General features: G+C 49.5%; 1 protein-coding gene across 1 annotated transcript in view; it reads right to left on the bottom strand.

Annotated features, from left to right (window-relative positions):
- DLL3 (delta like canonical Notch ligand 3) overlaps window positions 1-15,130 on the bottom strand; it is a 160,726-nt gene that overhangs the window by 87,200 nt on the left and 58,396 nt on the right. Inside the window, exon 6 of the mRNA XM_028741844.2 lies at window positions 11,302-11,518. Coding sequence (XP_028597677.2) covers window positions 11,302-11,518 — 217 coding nt within the window. The remainder of the gene's footprint in view (window positions 1-11,301; window positions 11,519-15,130) is intronic.

The raw sequence follows: 15,130 nt of genomic DNA, 5'->3' as shown, positions 1-15,130 counted from the left end.
TCTCCATCTTCTCCACCCAGAGGACATACGACTTGCTTGCTCTTTGTCTTGCTTCGAAGACAGCCAAGGTTATTTTTAACTTCCCTTGCAAGCTCATTCTGAGCTTTAGCTCACCTCACCTTCTCCTTGCGTCTGTTGGCTACTTGTGTATACTCCTCCTTTGTGATTTCCCCTTTCTTCTTTTTCTTATACATGCCCTTCTCAAATCTCAGCTCACCTGCCAGCTCCTTATGCCTCCCACTTTTCTTCCTTGTTGGAATTGTCTGCATTTGTGCCTTCAGTATATTTCACCTTTAAGAAAGTCCCATCCATCTTGGACTCCCTTCTCTGAGTATTTCTCACCATGGGACCTCATCCAGTAGTTCCTTAAGCTTTTTGAAATCAGCCTTCTTAAAGTCCAGAGTGCATTTCTTCCTACAATCAGCTTTCCTTTGCCTCTGTATCATGAAAACCAGTAGGACACACTCACTTCCTTCCAAAGTCCCCAGTATGTCTGCTAGGGCTGGGCGATATACAGTGGTACCTCGCAAGACGAACGCCTCGCAAGACGGAAAACCCGCTAGACGAAAGGGTTTTCCGTTTTGGAGGCGCTTCGCAAAACGAATTTCCCTATGGGCTTGCTTCGCAAGACGACAGCCCATAGGGAAATCTCTGGGACAGCGGGGAAGCGCAGCGCGTCTTCCCCGCTGTCCTTGGACCTCCTCCGAAGCCTGGCGGCGGGGCGGGGACACCTCCTCCCGCCGCCGCCGGGCTTCGGAACGATGCCCCGATGCCGGGCGGCGGGGTGGGAACCTCTCACCCCACCGCCCGGCATCGGAACGATGCCCCGATGCCGGGCGGCGGGGCGGGAACGCCTCCCCCCGCCGCCCGGCATCGGAATGATGCCCTGAAGCTGGGCGGCGGGGCGGGAACCTCTCACCCCGCCGCCCGGCATCGGAACGATGCCCCGAAGCCGGGCGGTGGGGCCGCGAAGCCTGGGCGCGCTGATCTCAGCGCGCGCAGGCTTCGGCATGCCAGCAACTCTCCGCAAGCAGCGGCAGCGCTGCCGCTGCTTGCGGAGAGGTCCGCGAAGCCTTGGCCGGACAGCTTTTGAAGGCAGGCGGGGGGGGGAGCAAAGACTTTTGCCCCCCGCCAGCCTTCAGAAGAGGTCCTGGACCTCTTCTGAAGGCCAGCGGGGGGCAAAAGTCTTTGCTCCCCCCTGCCTGCCTTCCCAGGAGAGCGGAGAAACGCAGCGCGTTTCTCCGCTCTCCCGGGAGGGCTTTTAAAGGCAGGCAGGGGGGACAAAGACTTTCGCCCCCCTGCCTGCCTTTAAAAGCCCTCCCGGGAGAGCGGAGAAACGCGCTGCATTTCTCCGCTCTCCTGGGAAGGCAGGCAGGGGGGAGCAAAGACTTTTGCCCCCCGCTGGCCTTCAGAAGAGGTCCAGGACCTCTTCTGAAGGCTGGTGGGGGGCAAAAGTCTTTGTCCCCCCTGCCTGCCTTCCCAGGGGCTTTTAAATCGCCCCGGACAGCGGAGAAGTCCTCCGCTGTCCCGGGGCGATTTTAAAATGCCGCCCGCCAGCATTTTAAGATTGCCCCGGACAGCGGAGAAGTCCTCCGCTGTCCCGGGGTTTTTTAAAATGCTGGGGGTGGGAAGAAAAGCCCTTGTCCCCCCCCCAGCCTTCAGAAGAGGTCGGGGGACAGACTGTCCCCGGACCTGGTCTGAAGTCGGTTTCCCTAGGAACGCATTAATTGATTTTCAATGCATTCCTATGGGAAACCGTGCATCGCAAGACGAAAAACTCGCAAGAAGAAAAAACTTGCGGAACGAATTAATTTCGTCTTGCGAGGCACCGCTGTATCGATATATCATCTAAAACCAGTTTGAAGCTCATATCATGATAACTGTTTCATAATATTTGAGTTGGCAATATATCATGAATCACGATGTGTGTGAGTGCTAGGCAATATCTGGTTTTCAACACTGTGATATGTCCCCAGCTAAACATCGCAATGTTATCCCCAGTTAAACATCACAATATAAACAATGCAATCTACCACAATGTCTGAAATAAGGAAACGGCTAAGAAGAGGCGAACAGGCTAATGTCCTGGTAATTGCTACTAGGAAGGGGTTCTAAACTGGATAAATCATGATGTTAGCAATCACCACGCAGTCAGTTTCATCAGCAGGCAAGTCAAAATGCATACAAATAGGACTTTGGGTTTTGGGCTTGGCTACCAAATGGTGGTATTCAGGAAAATACAAAGTGTGGCAATGAGTCATAGCGAATAGAAATAATCTGGGACTGCTGTTTTAGACCCCTAAGTAATAGCAGTTGCCAGGACATTATGCTGTTCACCTCTAGATAGTTCCTCCCTTATTTCAGATATTGTGATATATCAATATATCATGATGTTTACCTGGTGATATATCATAGTATTGAAAACCAGATATCGCCCAGCCCTAATGTCTGCTTCATCCATTAGTCCTCCCTGTTGGTGAGGATCCTCCCTGTTGGTGAGGACCTGGTCCCTGATAGACAAGGCCCTTGTGGTTTCTTCCACCTTATTGTAACTCACTCTACGGGGGGTGTCCTTGAGACTGACCCAGAAACTCCAGCGGGTGCAGAATGTGAGACTCCTTACGGGGTCCTCACTGCAGGATCACATTTACCCGGTACTATACCAGCTGCTCTGGCTCCCAGTGGAGTACAGGATCAGGTTTAAGTTGCTGGTTTGAACCTTTAAAGCCCTATGCGGTCTAGGACCCTCATACCTACGGGACCACCTCTCCTGGTATGTCCCACAGAGGACCTTACGGTCTTCAAACAAAAACATCTTGAAGGTCCCAGGCCACAGAGAGGTTAGGCTGGCCTCAAACAGAGCCAGGGCTTTTTTGGCTGTGGCCCCAATCTGGTGGAATGCTCTGTCACAAGAGACTAGGGCCCTGCGGGACTTGACATCTTTCCGCAGGGCCTGCAAGACAGAGCTGTTCCACCATGCCTTTGGCCAAGGCACAGCCTGACTCCCTCCTTTGGTAATCTTCATAGAACTCTAGCCCAATGGTTGCCATCAATTTGATTCTGAATGGATTTTAGAATGAATTGATTTTAGAATGCTGTGTTACTTTTACTGTTGTTAGCCACTCTGAGCCCGGCATTGGCTGGGGAGGGCAGGAAATAAATAAAATTTTATTATTTATTATTATTTATTATGGGAAATGAAATTTTCAGCAAGGCAATGGAGGAATTTGTTGGCAGGTTTTGAATTCCAATAGATAGTAGATATTGGGGAAGTTGAAGTCTCCCATGACTACTATATCTCTCTTTTTGAACAATTCATAATCTGCTGTAGGAAGGCATCACCCAAATTTTCAGTCTGGCCTGGACTAGGTCTACAGCAGACACCCACAGTAAGGTCACTGTTGTTACCCATATACTCTCAATATGCCTTCCATGCTGGTCCAACACTCTAACCCAGGCTTCCTCAACCTCGGCCCTCCAGATGTTTTGAGACTACAATTCCCATCATCCCTGACCACTGGTCCTGCTAGCTAGGGATCATGGGAGTTGTAGGCCAAAAACAACTGGAGGGCCAAGGTTGAGGAAGCCTGCTCTAACCTATACAGCATGCTGGCTCCATATCCACCTGCAATGACAATGGCTAGGGAGGCATAGAATATAATGTCTCATCAGTTACACTTTGCACCACATGCTCACACTAATTAACTCCATGGAGTAATCCAGATTTGAAATGTAGAAGCAGTCCTTTTTGTGGAAGTAGTGGCTGGTAGCAGGGTTTAAATGTTAGACCACTTAAAGGATTAGATGGGTATTTTTTCGCCATTTTCAAGTTTGCAGACTAGATTCCACTTTCTCACTAGTACTGAGTGGCACTATCTTCAACTACAGCACTTTTTGGTGTCTATTTTTGATGCCTCTGCATCTCTTATATTGCTGGAGGGGAGGTATAGTCTTTGCAGAAAACTAAACCCATAATAGTTGTTTATCGGAACGTTGTAAATGCAATGTTCAGGATCTTAAAGATACATGGACTAGAGAGTTTGTGTGTTCTATTTCATCCTAATCAATGAAAAGTTGCTTCAGCAGCTATATTATGCAGTGTTTCTTAAAACTGAAACTGATTAAACAAGAGCTGATGTTTCGGGTATACTGGAGTCCTTTATAGGAAGGAATTGGCTAGCTCAGAAAGATGGAAAGCTCATAATGTGTGCTGCCTCTGTGGGACTTCCTTTGTGGTCAGAAATGATTGTTCATATTAACATTGTATTGGTTATATCCTTGATACCTGCTGATGTTCCTGCACTCTTAAATTATATGCCAGTGATGTAGGGGCTAAGAGCTGCATATAGCTACTGAAATAATACCAGTGTACTGGAAGGCAAACTTATAACAGGCGAACTAATACCAGTGTACTGGAAGAAGCAAAGATCACCAGTGTTGAAGCAACAATTCTTCAACATCAACTTCGCTGGACTGGTCGTGTTGTGCGGATGCCTGATGATCATCTTCCAAAGCAACTACTCTATTCCAAACTTAAAAATAGAAAACATAATGCTGGTGGTCAACAAGAGAGTTTTAAAGACTGTCTCAAGGCAAATTTTAAAAAAATGTAGTATAAACACCGACAACTGGGAAACACTGGCCTGCGAGTGCTCCAGTTGGAGAACAGCCTTGACCAAAGGTGTCCTGGGCTTTGAAGATACTCGAACTCAGGACGCAATGGAGAAACGTGCTAAGAGGAAGGCACGCTTGCCAAATCCACACCGGGGTCAACTCCCGCCCGGAAACCAATGTCCCCACTGTGGAAGGACGTGTGGATCCAGAATTGGCCTCCACAGTCACTTACGGACTCATTATTAAAACTGTGTTTACGGAAGACAATCTTACTCGGCTACAAGTGATCACCAAAGGAAAGGAAGAGATGCATAATAAAAGTGGGTTATGCAAGCCCTCATGCAAGCTAAGAGACTTGTACTCAAAGCTGGAAGGACAAAGACCATGATCTACTACTCCATGGGTCGGCAAACGAAGGACTGTGGCCGTATCAGGCCCAATTGCCTTCTAAATCTGGCCCGCAGACGGTCCAGGAATCGCCGTGTGGATCGCCAGCGCACATGCGTTCTTTCCTTTTCCCTCTCCCTCACACAGCGGTGGCGCCTCCCTCCCTCCCTCCTCTTGGCTTCTCCCTGCCCTGCCTAGAGGAGGAAGGGGGCTGGGCTTTGTTAGTGCGCTGCTCATCATCCCACCGCCAGCCCCTGCCACTCGCAAGACACAGGAGCAGCGATTGGCTGAGTCGCCACCATTGGAAGTAGCCCCGGGGGCCTTCCGTGCGCCGCTCATCGTCCCTCGTTCATTCCCCCCCCCAAAAAAAAATATCGTTTGGCCCACCACAAGGTCTGAGGGACAGTGGACTGGCCCCCTGCTGAAAAAGTTTGAGGACCCCTGTCTTATACCATGGGCGGGGTACAAATAAATTATTATTATTATTAATTACAATTACTGCTACTACCACAACCACCACTACTAGGCCTTGTCTGTCCAGAGCAAGGGTGGATAAACATCTGTGATTAAGAAATCCTGCATCTGATTTGTCAACCATATTAAGTGTGCTTTTAAAAATGTGTTTTTTTTAAAGAAAGAAATCTAAATTAAAAAGAATCAAATGCAATTCATAGTAGGCTCTTTAAAACCAAATCTACAACTCTCTGACAAGTGCATTAATCTTAACCAGAATTTTGTTGGAACAAGCCAACTGCAAACTGATTTATGTAGCGGGTTTCTTTCAACAAACGCTTATTAAAATTAATTACAGTTCAGGGTTTGGACATAATGTCAAGCTGCAGTTAATCAATAATAGACGCGAAAGTTCTCTGTCTTCGTGGCCACCCTTGAGAAGAAGAGGGGCACATGCAAGGGGAAGACGAGCTTCATTTCTTCCACACTGAGTCATTGTGATGTCTGGATGCAACCACCCAGTTAAGGCCTGCTTTTCTTTGCAAATGAACAGGGTCCCCCAGCCAAGTATTATTAATATCATCAATAGGTCAGCAATATTCTGTAAACTATGAATATATAGGTACTTCCAAGCAACAGTTTGGACATATTCTTTCCATGCTGCTCTTCTATCCACTAATAGGGATGCGGGTGGTGCTGTGGTCTAAACCACTGAGCCTCTTGGGCTTGCCGATCGGAAGGTCGGCGGTTCGAATCCCCGCGACGGGGTGAGCTCCCGTTGCTTTGCCCCAGCTCCTGCCAACATAGAAGTTCGAAAGCACACCAGTGCAAGTAGATAAATAGGTACCGCTGCAGTGGGAAGGTAAAGGGCATTTCCATGCGCACTGATTTTCGTCACGGTGTTCAGTTGTGCCAGAAACGGTTTAGTGCTGCTGGCCACATGACCCGGAAAGTTGTCTGCGGACAAATACCGGCTCCCTTGGCCTGAAAGCAAGATGAGGACTGCACCCTATAGTCACGTTTGACAGGACTTAACCACCCAGGGGTTCTTTACCTTTACCTCTTTTACCTATCCACTAATTACCTACGCTTGCTTCTGGAAAATTAAGCAGAAATATTTCAAATAGTAAGTTGTTTGTGGTTTATTTGCACAATTTATTACTGCACAGAGAACCATAATGGCTTAATTTCACAAATGTTCTGTGGCTTTTAAAGTCAGGCCAGATCCATAGCGCAAAAAGCACACAGGCTTGTATGATTGTGCCCATAGACCATATGTTTATTTATAATAGTAGTCAATTAGTAGCTTGTTGAGGAAATATATGGATGATAAACTGGAACATTTATTTGTTTTTCTTGGTGATCTAATTCAGTGATTTAAGCTAAGGAAGCTTAAATGCCTCTGCGTCAATCAAGGGCAGGGGTCCTCAAACTTTTTAAACAAGGGGCCATTTCACTGACCCTCAGACACTGTCGGGGCCAGACTATAGTTTGAAAAAAATATGAACGAATTCCTATGCACACTGCGCATACCGTATTTTTCGCTCCACAAGACACGCTTTTTTCCTCCTAAATAGTAAGGGGAAATGTCTGTGTGTCTTATGGAGTGAATGCGTGGTCCCTGGAGCCGAATTGCCCAGGGGAGAAAAGCAGATTGTCCTGAGCAGATTGCTGAGCAGCTGATCGGCAAGTGATCAGTAAGGAGATAAGGGACGCTAGCAATAAAGGAGGCTGCCTGGGAGGGGGGAAGTAAAAGCCCATGGATCCTCAGGATTTTTGCATTGGGTCACCCCAAATTCACCACCAGATCACATAGCATGTCCATGGCTACAGCCTGCACCAAAAACTCCACATATCTGCTGTTTCGTGGAGCCGGAATGGCGCAAAAATGTGGTTACAAAGAAGGGTTCCACATGGATTCTCAGGATTTTTGCATTGGAATACCCCAAACTCACCGTCAAATCACATGTCTGTGGCCACAGTATGAACCACAAAAATCATACACCCACTGTTTCGTCCAGAATATTTTTTCCCTTGTTTTCCTCCTCTAGAAACTAGGTGCGTCTTATGGAGTGACAAATATGGTAATTTATTTGTCGTGCACAAAAAGCAGGAAAAACAATAAGTATTTATAATGAAGAACAATTTTAATAAACTTACAAGTATTTCAGTGGGAAGTATGGGCCTGCTTTTGGCCAAAGAGATGGTCAATATCGCTAATGCTCGTCCCTCCAACCCAGCCTATACATGGATCACCCTCACCCCCATGGCACAGTCTACATGCAGGCCTTCCATGCCCCCTTCCCACAACCCAGCTTATACACGGCTCCCTAACCCCCTTCACCACGACCCAGCCTATGAATGTGCTTCCCTAACCCAGATCCCCATGACCCAACCTGCACCCGTGTCTCCTTAAGCCCCACCTCACAACCCAACTTGCTGCTCATTTTCCACCTCTCCATTTTGATTCTCTGGCCCCGTATCTGCACAAACTTGTTATCCCAAAATACAGACGTGTTTTCACACTTTCAAGACTGGAGGTTTTGCCATCTGCGGTACTGGAGGGTCAATTCCAAAAGATCCCGCCTGAGAAACGTCTTTGCCCCTGTGGAGATGGTAGCACCAAAACAGCGGCACACGTCCGCCTGTCTTGCGCTCTCTACAAAGACCTGGGGAACGAGATCATCACCCCACTCGTACTAACCATCCCAGGGCGCTCAGCCACTGCCACAATCTCCTTTCTTCTATCAGATCAAAATGAGCAGATAACAGCAAAGGTTGCTGGGTTCATAGCAGGGGCAATCAGAATAAGGGCCACTAACTGACGGCTGATTCAGGACTTTAAATTGTGCTCTTATATCAAATTCCCTTTTCTGCGTATACTGTAATGTTTTACTGTTGCTATGGCCATTGGCTAATGCAAATAAAGTTTTATCTATCCTATCCAACTTGCTGTGTGTCTCCCTAACCCCTATCCACCACCACCCAGCTAGCATGCCTGCCCTCCAACCCCAAATCCCCATGCGCCAGCCTGCCCACATCTCCCTACCCCCGATCCCCACAGCACGGCCTGCCCATGGGCTGCCCATCCCCACGACTCACTATGGCCTCTTGCAAAAGTAGCCTCCTCTCGTGCACTTTCTCGGGACAACCGCAGCCCCCGACCTGCACCAACTCGAAGGGCATTGGGAGCCGAAGAGCGCGTGCCAGAGAGGAGGCGATTGGGAGAGCAAAGTTGCCCGGAGGGATGCGGCTGGCGAGTGATCCTGCGTGCACTTCGCCAACTAGGTTGACACTACCGCTCAAACCTCTCCATTCTGAAGGAAATCATCCCTGAGTGCTCACTGGAAGGACAGATCCTGAAGCTGAGGCTCCAATACTTTGGCCACCTCATGAGAAGAGAAGACTCCCTGGAAAAGACCCTGATGCTGGGAAAGATGGAGGGCGCAAGGAGAAGGGGACGACAGAGGACGAGATGGTGGGACAGTGTTCCCGAAGCTACCAGCATGAGGGAGGCAGTGGAAGACAGGAGGGCCTGGCGTGCTCTGGTCCAGGGGGTCACGAAGAGGCGGACACAACTAAACAACTAAACAACAACAACCGCTGTACGCCCGCCTCTCCGCTGCCCCCACCACTGCGTAGCCCCTTCTGCGGCTGTGCCCACCAAGCCCGCTCACCAGCAAGGCCGCCCACTCAGTCAGTCCCCTCGCCCCCGTGCGGTGAGGTGTCCACGGCTTCCGAATGGCTGCAGGAGCTTCCAGGAGCCGCAGAAGCGCCGCTGCCCACCCAGTCCCACCCCTGTGTGGCGAGGCACCTGCGGCTTCTTTTCAAGGAAACGCCATGCCACGCCAGGTTTACCTCAGCGCACAAGGACTGACTGAGCGGGTAGCAGGGTCTGTGGGCCGGATTTACGAGCCTAGTGGGCTGGATCCGGCCCGCAGCCCATAGTTTGAAGACCCCTGGTATAAGGCCTGATATAGAGTTTCAATAGAGAATTCAACCAAGCAGCATCATCTGCTCACTGGACTCCCAGCTCCAACTTTCTGCTCAAAGCTCCAGCTCTAACAACCAACCTCAAGGCACTTGGCTGCAGAATAAATCTTCCAAGTCTAGATTTGGGTGTGGCAACTCAGAGCCTTGGGTTGGTCCCTGTAATACAGTCACTGCTGTCATGGATGTTATGCCGCCGAGACCATATAACACCGGTCTTGAAAGACCTACACTGGCTCCCAGGACATTTCCAAGCACAATTCAAAGTGTTGGTGCTGACCTTGAAAGCCCTAAACGGCCTCAGTCCAGTATACCTGAAGGAGTGTCTCCACCCCCATCGTTCTACCCGGACACTGAGGTCCAGCTCCGAGGGCCTTCTGGCGGTTCCCTCCCTGCAAGAAGTGAGGTTGCAGGGAACCAGGCTGCAGAGGGCCTTCTTGGTGGTGGCGCCCGCCCTGTGGGACGCCCTCCCACCAGATGTCAAAGAGAAGAACAACTACCTGACATTTAGAAGACATCTGAAGGCAGCCCTGTTTAGGGAAGATGTTTAATAGGTTATTGTATTTTAATATTCTGTTGGAAGCCGCCCAGAGTGGCTGGGGAAACCCAGCCAGATGGGCGGGGTATAAATAATATATTATTATTATTATTATTATTATTATTATTATTATTATTATTATTATTCACAATGTGTGGTATGAATGTTACTAGCATGCACTAGTCAGTCTTTTGGGATGCTATGCAAGCAGTACTATACACATCAGCAAAGTCAGTTTCCTCCCAGTGAAATTCACCATGTTGGAACTGAATATTCTGTTGTTGCCTTCGCATGGGAGTTTTAATTAACATTGACACTCTGCCCTCCTCCCTTTGTCAGAGTTCAGGACTAAGTCTGTGTTTCTGGGTAAGAAAGGAAGCCTCTGAGATCCCTGCACAACTAGCAGCTATACTGCAGGATGTATTAGGGTCCCCTGGCACATGCTCACTCTGTCCCTGGGGAAAACGTCACTGCTCATTTACTGGGAAGGAGGAGATCAAGAGGCATAGTGCAGATCAGGGGTAGCCAAGGGTGGTACACGCCAGACATAGTTGGACTACAACTCCCATCAGACCTGAACATTGGCCATATTGACTGGGCTGACTGGAGCCATCATCCAACAGCATTTGGCAGGGAGAATGCAAGCAAACTTTAACCCTTCCTAAGGAGCCTAGGGACGCAGGTGATGCTGTGGTCTAAACCACAGAGCCTAGGGCTTGCCGATCAGAAGGTCGGCGGTTCAAATCCCCGCGACGGGGTGAGCTCCCCTTGCTCGGTCCCTGCTCCTGCCAACCTAGCAGTTCGAAAGCATGTCAAAGTGCAAGTAGATAAATAGGTATCGCTCTGGCGGGAAGGTAAACGGCGTTTCCATGTGCTGCTCTGGTTCGCCAGAAGCGGCTCAGTCCTGCTGGCCACATGACCCAGAAGCTGTATGCTGGGCTCCCTCGGCCAGTAAAGCGAGATGAGCACCGCAACCCCAGAGTCGGCCACAACTGGACCTAATGGTCAGGGATCCCTTTACCTTTACTATGGGAAATGTCTACATAAATATAAAGTAATTTGCCATTACACGCCCCTCCTAAAGTACCCTGCAAAGCTTTGTGGAACCTAGATTACTGGACATTCTTTAAAACCTTACAACTGCTGTAGTCTTCTGTGCTAGATAAAGGAAGCCTTGCTTAAGACACAGCAAGATTACAGTTCACCTCTTAAAAGTATATGCACAAAACCCCCCTACTGCATTTGTGATACTCAAAATCCAAATTAGGATCCCCATAATTAGTGCAATGAAATACTGCGGAGAGGAAAGGAACACTTACTGTTCAAACACGGGTTATTACTGCACCGGTCTATCTTCTTCTCACAGTTGGAACCGTGGTAATTCACTGGGCAGTGGCAAGTGTAGCCGCCAATCCGTTTCTCCACACAGGTCCCGCCATTGAAACAAGGCCCATCGGCGCAGGTCATAGCACTGACTTCGCAGTTCTTGCCGTAGAAACCTTGGGGGCAGGTGCATTTGTAGTCATTCTCCAAGTCCTGCAAAAAAAGGACAGACAGCCGAGTGATTAGGCCTTTTTGCCCAGGATGAAAGAGGCTGAGGCACAATCCACTGAGGTTGTCTCCTGTGTAAGACCATCGGAAATGGGAGATTGACCCAGTCCCAGCTAGATTTAAATGCTTGCTTTACGGTTACCTTTCCTCTTGACTCTTTTCCACGTGCGTTTTTGTCTCTTAGTTTATAAGTCTGAGAACAGGGCCCAACTCAGGTTTTCAGGAGACAGACAATACAGTGGTACCTCGGTTTACAAACCTAATCCTTTCCGGAAGTCCGTTCTTAAACGGAAACCGTTCTTAAACCAAGGTGCACTTTCCCTAATGAGGCCTCCCACCACCAGTGCCCTTCCACCGTTCGGATTCTGTTCTTAGACCGAGGTAAAGTTCTCAAACCGGGACACTACTTCTGGTTTTGCGGAGTTCGTAAACCGAATCGTTCTTAAACAGGACTGTTCTTAAACCGAGGAACCACTGTACTAATCTTAAAAATTGGATAAAAAGACAATTTTAAAAATTGTGTGTGTTTCATTAGAGTTTGCACAGGATATATTCCCAGTGGCTCATGTCCCACTGTGTTCAGACCCCTAATCCACTGCAGTTGTTCATCTCACATATAATCAATACAAAACACATACCTGTCATGTGTTTCAAATAGGGTTTACATTTTGATCACATTCTTACATTTAAGCTCCAAGCAGAACCAACTGAACATTATTTGGGCTTGGTCCCATCTGTTCAGCTCCAGAAAAGCGTACTTAACATTGTAAATGCTCTAGCTCAAGGGTTGCCAACCCAGAGGTGCCTTCCAGATGTTGTTGTGCCCTAGTTCCCACCATCCTTGATCAATGTGTAGCATAGGAGACTGGGGGGGGGGGCAAGGCAACCAGGCCCCCCTGACAGGCGCCAGCTTCCATAGGGATCCCCGCCCTAGCGAAGGCAGCAGAGCAGCCAAGGCCCACAGTGAGCAGGCGCGGGCAGAGGGAGGCAGGCAAGGGGCAACCCCAGCACAGCGTGGCCCAGCACTCCTCTCTGCTGGTGTGTGTGTGTGGGGGGGGTTATCTGCCAAGGGTCATGTCAGCCGGCTGGACTCCCCCCTGCGTGGGCAGGCAGGCAGTGCAGCATGGCACAGCTTTGCTCCAGTGGGGAATGCTCTAGTGGCATCAGCAGCTTGCCCACCTCAGGCACCAGCAACCCACACTATGCCACTGTCCTTGATCATTGGCCATGATGGCTGCAGCTGATGGGAGTTGGAGTCTCATAATATCTGGACTACATCAGTAGTGATGTATGGAAGTGAGAGCTGGACCATCAAGAAGGCTGATCGCCGAAGAATGGATGCTTTTGAATTCTGGTGCTGGAGGAGACTCTTGAGAGTCCCATGGACTGCAAGAAGATCCAACCTATCCATTCTGAAGGAAATCAGCCCCGAGTGCTCACTGGAAGGACAGATCCTGAAGCTGAGGCTCCAAGACTTTGGCCACCTCATGAGAAGAGAAGACTCCCTGGAAAAGACCCTGATGTTGGGAAAGATGGAGGGAACAAGGAGAAGGGGACGACAGAGGACGAGATGGTGGGACAGTGTTCTCAAAGCGACCAGCATGAGTTTGACCAAACTGTGGGAGGCAGTGGAAGACAGGAGTGCCTGGCGTGCTCTGGTCCATGGGGTCACAAAGAGTTGGACACAACTAAACAACAACAATATCTGGACAGCTCGATGTTGGCTAGCCCTATCCCAGCTAAAGCACTTTCAAGGATAGAAGGAATGAAAGACACCTTGGACTTATAACTAATCTTTCACTTCATTTTACTTGCAGAGGAGCCTTGCTTTCGTTAGACTTTATTTGGTCAAAGCATTTCAGTTCTTGCAAGGCTTAACGATGAATGCTCTTGGCTTAGAAAACCTAAAGGTCATAGGTCTTTAGACCTAAACAAAAGTTCAATACAGGTTACCTTCATATGTAGCAGTTTATAGATCTGACCTCATATTGCAAGTTACTCTAGGTGAGTGGTGGCGAACCTATGGCATGCTTGCCAGAGGGGGCACTCAGAGCCCCCTCTGTGGGCACGCGCGCCGTCACCCCAGCACAGAGCTGGCAGAAGGCGAAGGTGGCGCGTCGAGTCCTCAGCTCAACTTGGGCAGCCAGAGCACCATGTGCGTAGCGGTTCGGCATAGAAAACTGCGCGGCAGGAGCGAGATGCGATGTCCATCAGGGCGCCGACTCTCTCCAAAACGGGGGTCTCAGCTATTTTTGGCCTGAGTTCATTGCACCCAATTGCGTGGAGGCTTCTGGAGCATATTGTGGCAATTAGTATTTTGTGCAAGCGGATTGCGAAATAGCATTGGCAATGATTTTGGCGGGCCCTCAGTTTCGGGGGCTGCGCAAGCAGGACTGTAAAGAGCCGAAATCCCCAAACTGGCCTGTCTGCTGCAGTGCCTTTAGGGCTCCTTTTGCTCAGTTGCTCTGCACGGGATGCCCAGACTGAGAAGGCGGCCTTGTGGCCAGGGAGGGGCAGAGGGAAGGGCTGGGTGAGGCATTGGTCTCATTCGGATATGTGATGCAGGTGTGATGTTGTTTTTAGAGGCTGGGCATGGATCCTGGGACTTGTGTCCGAGTAGACGCACCTAAGATGGGGCATCGAGGGGTGCAAAATGGAGCCACAACCTCCAGGGTGCGCGTTTTCCCTCGGGGAGCCTCCACTGTGGATGGGGAGGGTGTACCGCTCTGCACGAGTTCAGAGGCACGCTGCCACATTGGTGGGCTGCCCTGAGTTCCGAGCAGCCGCCTTCCTCCTCCTCCTGCTGGGAGGTTGAGGCTTCACACACCCTACATAAGGGCTGGTCAGGGCTGGGCGAGGGAGCGGGGCTAGCATTTGGGACAGCCCTTGGGCCCTTTCAGGAAATGGCAGTGTGATGGGAGGGCACCGCTCTGCACGCGCTCAGAGGGCCATGCCAAGAATGCTTGCTTGCTCGGGCTGGAGCTTAAAAGTGGGGAATCCTTAAAGTGTGGAATTCTCTGCCAAATAATTTTAAGTCAATGAAAGCACTTGGGATTACTTTCCTTACTTTGTCTTAATGCAAACTTTTACCTTTCAATAAAAAGTTGTTTGTATCACTGAAAGCTCTGTTGCTGCTTTTTTTCTTTTACGACAAAAGATGCTAATATATGAGTTGTTTTTTCTAAACTAAAATCTCAGTAAAGGTAAAGGGACCCCTGACCATTAGGTCCAGTCGTGACTGACTCTGGGGTTGCGGCGCGCATCTCGCTTTATTGGTTGAGGGAGCTGACGTTTGTCCGCAGACAGTTTTTCCGGGTCATGTGGCCAGCATGACTAAGCCGCTGCTGGCGAACCAGAGCAGCACACGGAAACGTTGTTTACCTTCCTGCCGGAGCGGTACCTATTTATCTACTTGCACTGGTGTGCTTTCGAACTGCTAGGTTGGCAGAAGCAGGGACCAAGCAACGGGAGCTCACCCCGTCACGGGGATTTGAACTACCAACGGTTTAACCCACAGCGCCACCCGTGTCCCTCTCAGTATTCAGGTTAAATTGCTGTGTTGGAACTTTGCGATAAATAAGTGGGTTTGGGGTTGCA

The sequence above is a fragment of the Podarcis muralis genome, chromosome 7 (assembly GCF_964188315.1).
Source record: "Podarcis muralis chromosome 7, rPodMur119.hap1.1, whole genome shotgun sequence".
NCBI lineage: Eukaryota > Metazoa > Chordata > Lepidosauria > Squamata > Lacertidae > Podarcis > Podarcis muralis.
Note: the sequence above shows the minus strand (reverse complement) of the source record. Positions and strands in the feature narration are given on the sequence as shown.